At 35.2% G+C, this 5,308-nt stretch overlaps 1 protein-coding gene across 1 annotated transcript; it reads right to left on the bottom strand.

The window, feature by feature from the left end:
- Positions 1 to 630: 630 nt before the first annotated feature.
- LOC110703315 (GDSL esterase/lipase 7-like) lies at positions 631 to 4,756 on the bottom strand. The gene is made up of 5 exons (XM_021881103.1): positions 3,891 to 4,756; positions 3,677 to 3,804; positions 3,043 to 3,291; positions 1,330 to 1,579; positions 631 to 1,230 (listed from the first exon to the last, which is right to left on the bottom strand). The coding sequence occupies exons 1-5, from the start codon at positions 4,150 to 4,152 to the stop codon at positions 1,010 to 1,012; spliced, it is 1,110 nt and encodes a 369-aa protein (XP_021736795.1). The 5' UTR covers positions 4,153 to 4,756; the 3' UTR covers positions 631 to 1,009.
- Between the last annotated feature and the right edge of the window lie 552 nt (positions 4,757 to 5,308).

Consider the following 5,308-nt stretch of genomic DNA (forward strand, 5'->3'; position numbering starts at 1 on the left):
TGTGATTATTTCTAGCTGTGCTTGCCTTTTGCAGTTACGTTTTTTTTAAAAATAAAATGTAATCCCTCATGCTCACTTCCCCTTGAAACTTCACTGTTAGATTTTATTCATCTGATTTCTATTATTCTTTTTTCCTTCTCCAGAAAGGTATGTCTGACATTGTTTCTTTAATTACTTATTGCTTGTTCTCCTAGTTAACTTGTTGCTTGTCATGTGTGAGGTTATGTGTTTCTTTATTTACCATGCTTATGTTGGGTTTCTTGGGTGTTATTGTTGTATCTTATGAGTCGTTTTCTTTATTTTTGGGTAACTTACTTTAATTTCTTTCCAGATTAGCTCATCTGCTGGTAAAATGATAATGGTTACGAATGCAGGTCACAGTTGGATTTTCCATATTGGGCTAGTTGGATGTGTCATTCGATAAAATTTTGGTTTGGTTCTCGTAAAATTTTGGTTGCTTCACGTGGAGGGTCTTTCATCAATAGGATTATCATGAAAATCATTGTAAATGTATTATATAAATGTTATGGTTGGTTTAGTTTAGGTTAGGTCAATTTCAGTTGGGGTCCAAATTGTTTTATCTAATTACCAACTTACTTTGGGTTTCGGGTCAAATAAGTTTTCCGGGTCTAATGACAAAATAAGTAATGATTGCTTTGGTGTCATTTCTACTTTCAATGTTGGAAAATGCTATACATAGCCCTAAAGGCTACATATAAGCATTTAATTTACTCTTGAAAATTGTTTAAATTTAGAAAATCATGACAAAAACACACTAATTACACCGATTTGCGCGTGTTTTTGTCATGAATTCCTAACTTTATACATTTTCCAAGAGTAAATTCAATGCTTATATATAGCCCTAAGGGCTATGTATAGCATTACCCTTCAATGTTTTATTACATAAGAGAACAATGCAATGCAAAATCCTTGCTTAAATAATAAGCTAACATAATACTATGATAGAGAGGGTTTATAGGAGTGAGTGACTACATTGAGCTTCATGAACTTATAGTTGTGCTAACTGATAGATGCTGATTGGAATGCAGTCAGTGGCGTACTGGCTGTAGCCTCTGCGTGCTATGATCGCATTTACAGCTTGCGTTGGGTGGAAAGAATCCCAGAAGACATACTTATTTCTGTCTGGACATGGTTGCTGCAAAGGAAGACAGGTAACTTCCCCTCCCGCTCTTCCATTCCCGCAGCAGGCTTTGGTTGCTTCAGAAAATCCTGTAACAGAAAGTAGGGACACTAACTAGTTAGTAAGTGTTACTCTTCAAAGTTATGCACCTTAAGTAATATCTAAGTGTAGTTGATGTTGCTTCTCACCATATTTAGAAGGATTGTGGGTCATGTCGCTGAAGAGATCGTAAATATTCTGATAGACAAAGTAAGAACCTGGAAGGCTTTGGTTCAGTGTATTTGTCATTTGAATTAGACGACTATTGAATGGAATGATCAAATTATTGACGCTTTCTACACAGCCGTTGTCCCTTGACTTAGATAAGAAAGAAGGTATACATCCAAGGGGACCCGATCCAACCAGCACCATTTTTCTGGCACCGAGGTTGTATAGTCTCTGTAATCAAAAGGAAACAAAAATATGATGAGCTATGATTGTGTATTTAAGCTGCTGTAATGATAATAGTATAGTAATATAGCTAATAGCAGAGTTGCTGAATTGAGGTTAGGCTTTAGTTGTGGTTGCATGCATGGATATTAAATAGGCTAACTGGGTAAGTAGGAAAAGTTAGGCAGGTTGCTTAGTTTTAGCATATTTTTGTTGCTTGTATGTTGTACTTGCTATTTGTATCTTAACATAATTAAAAGTACTCCCTCCGTCCCATATTATAGTTTCTGTTTTCTTATTTTGGAGACCCAAAATATTGTTCCTGTTTCTATTTTTGAATAGTATGTAAACACCATTAACTTCATTTTTTTAACTTTATTCATTGAACTTTCTAATTTACCCTTAAATTATCCACTTGCTTTGTACTTTTTTTTTCCACTTTCTCTCTCTAACTTTTATAATTGTATTTTTCACTTTTTTTCCCCTTAAATTATCCACTTGTCTTGTGTTGTTGTCTAACTTTTGTCCATTTTTAATGTACTTTATCCACTTTCTCCTCCCATTTCTAAAATACCGTAAAAAAACACAAATGAAAACTATATATTGGGACGGAGGGAGTAAGTCTTTTCACTCTTTTGCTTCCATCTTATATTAATTACTGTGGTCATTATTGACTTGTCATTAAATAGGTTAAATGTGCTATATATATGCTTCATGGAACAATTACTTTCTTTGAGATTGGATTAATGTGTTTGGTGACATACTAACATAAAGGACTCAAAGTAGAAAATTAATAAAGACACTACATCAAAGACGTAATTTACGTTAAACTTTCAATTACTATGGACTATAAACTAAACTGTCCTACTTTATTGTGAATTAGGTCACTCAGTTTTGTTTTGGATCAACAGTCTAACAGAAACAACCTCTTTACAGTTGTGTAATAAAGGTAAAAGAGCCTCTTTTCAGTTGTAGGCAAGTTGGCATGCATATGAGCTCCTTTATATTATCTTAGGTGAGAGTTTCTCTTTGGATGAATAACCACCACATAGGTTATTGGTGTGATAAAAATATGGATGGAATTTACTATAGAATACTTTCAGCTATATCTTGTGCTGAATGGTATTTTATTGAAAAAGCTTTGAACATCAGTTATAGTGAATTATTCCCTTTATCCGGTTTAGTTAATACGCTTTAACTTTAATCACAATTTGGACCATTTGTTTTGCTAATATACTAAAATAAATGTTAGTAAGATAGATGTTATTGCGTTTATCTTAATGTATATTATCAAATTATTAACTTTTTATATTTTCACAAATTGATAATTACAAATATTGAAGGTGAAAATATGTCAACTAAATAGGGACACAGGGAATATTAAGATCAGTCAGATAAATTTGAAGATTAGACCACACTTTATTTTTTGTTTTCTTAAAATGTATGAAAAAAGGTATACGAAGGAGCCTTACTGTTATCTGGGAAGTAAGTGTATTCATGAGGAGGTCAGCGTAGGATTCCCCGTCGTAGATACGACTGCTGTCATATCTCTGAGGTTGCAGATAGTTGTTGAGGTAGTCATTGCCTCCAATGTCGATTAGAAAGACCGACTTTGCGAGATATTGGCTTAGCTCATTTTGGTTTTGGAAAAGCGGTGGCAATTTCAGCGAAAGTGTCTCCTGAAATTGTGATATCTGCCCATTCAAGGATGTCCGCTGCCCCTGAAAAGTATTTAGTGTAAAAGTGTTAAATGTTGCTTACTGTCACTTTCAAATACTATAGTGAATTTATCTTCAACTTTATTAAATTTGATATCAACGTATTCATGCATTAGTCTTAGGTGGAGTTATATGTCAATAACAGCAGCAGAAGTAGAAAACTGCATCGTGGGTTTTGAAAAACACTCATGTTTTTTTAATTAAAATTTCTCTTCTTGAATGTCATGTCTTTGTTTCTAGTACATATAACGCTTTCATGAACCTGAGTGCTCATGAATACGTACACGTAAATTTTTTTTTACATTTTGTTGACAAGTTCTAGAATCATTTTATTCATGGTTGCTTAACAAAGAGCTGGTTAATTATTGGATGAAAGATTTAAGCTTACATAATGTCTCCCAGTCTCATCAAGTATCCCTGCTGCAGCTGATGCGTAGTTGATCCCTCTAAGGATATTCTTGCCGAATGATGTTATCGAGAAGAACGGTGGTATATATGGCAATCCCAGATACCGCGCTGTTATGAGCATTGAATAAAAAAATCAAGTCAGCATCAAGAAGTGAAAAATATTAAGAAAGATGGGCGTGTGAATTCCAAGTTACCTCCATAATCTACAACAGTTAGGCCGTTGCTGAACCGGCCTGACGGACCTCCGGTGTCTATCCCATATGGGAAGTAATTGGCCTTTGCTGCCGTGAACAAGTAGTTGTTGTTTCCATTGTCAATCAAGGAGTCACCAAAGATGAACAAAGCAGGGGTGATTGGTTCAGTTGCTGCACCATCTTGAGCATTGGTTACCACGTTCAGCTCAGGTAATAATAAGCAGAGTAATGTGACAGCAAAAATTACTCTCGTCTTCTCCATTTCTCTGCGTCTCTCTCTCACTCTATATGAATGTGTTTGTTTCAGTTTGCAGAGTGCAGACTTTGCTCGATTGCTTGGCTGTTTATAACTGCAGCGAAGGGGTCAGAGTTATTACCCTTGAAGGATAAAACAGTAAAGTCATAGCTTGGTTGTTATTGATTTACTTCTATTTATGATGTGTTTTTTTCCCTTTTTACAGTGCCCCGTGTTTTTAACTTTGGATTCTGACTACAGTTCAGGTAAATGATTATGAGTTTTGGTCCACATTATTATTATTTTTTTTTCACTTATTGCATTTTCAAATTTTTTAGTTGAACTGCATTCAATATGTTAAACATACGAGTAGGAGAGTAGCAGTAATTTACTCGTATTATGGGGTCATGGCATCGGCAGAGGTTACAGGGATGGATAAAACCAGAGTAAATGCACTTCATATCTCTGTTTCCAGTTGTGATTCTGGAGCCGTCCCTGTTTCCGTCTGCAGTTTATGCAGAGCTACTAAATACTGAATAACGTGGCTTTTAGTTCGTTGTCTGGGTTTATATTTTCTTAATCTTTTTAGTTCTTACGTTTCCGTGCATTTTCTTTTTCTAATTCCCCTGTAATTCTGTTAGTTTTGGGCATGGGAAAGAGAGCTCGCAGGGCTGCAGGAAAGGACTAGCTTAAGTAAATTTCCACGTAAATCTTCTTGGTTGCCCTTGATTTGTGTTTCGCTCTGCTGTTGGCTCCAACCTTTTGGGACAAATTTGGGTCCGATTTTCACCGAGATTAAAGTTAAAATAAAAGGAAAATCTCCCATCACCTATACCTTAGTGTTAATTAAAGTATGTTGTGCTATTGGCTCAGAAGTCAAAAGTCCAACTTCCTAGGGTAAAGGGTTTATAAATGTGTAAATGGAAAGTACCTTCTTCAGTCTTGTACAATTATGAATTTTTGACGATCTTAAATTAACAAGATATCTACTTGTAGTATATTGTTATCGTAACTAACTTCAATATTTGAATGGATATCAAAGGGGAATTTTAATGGTTGTACCATCAGTTCTCAGCTTGGAGGTTGGTGGTTGGATTTTCACCCTTCTCAACCCCTTGGTTAGTTGGGAGTTTTTACTATACCTGTGTCTAGCCTTTGAATTAGGGTTTTTTCAGTCCGATAT

This window comes from Chenopodium quinoa, unplaced genomic scaffold, assembly GCF_001683475.1.
Source record: "Chenopodium quinoa cultivar QQ74 unplaced genomic scaffold, ASM168347v1, whole genome shotgun sequence".
Taxonomy (NCBI): Eukaryota; Viridiplantae; Streptophyta; class Magnoliopsida; order Caryophyllales; family Amaranthaceae; genus Chenopodium; species Chenopodium quinoa.

Excerpts from the sequence above, each read along its gene's own strand:
- LOC110703315 (XM_021881103.1), bottom strand. The coding sequence starts at position 4,152 with ATGGAGAAGACGAGAGTAATTTTTGCTGTCACATTACTCTGCTTATTA. Across the intron at positions 3,805-3,890 it reads AACTGTTGTAGATTATGGAG|CGCGGTATCTGGGATTGCCA; the intron begins GTAACTTGGAAT and ends TGCTCATAACAG. Across the intron at positions 1,231-1,329 it reads CCACAATCCTTCTAAATATG|GATTTTCTGAAGCAACCAAA; the intron begins GTGAGAAGCAAC and ends TTTCTGTTACAG.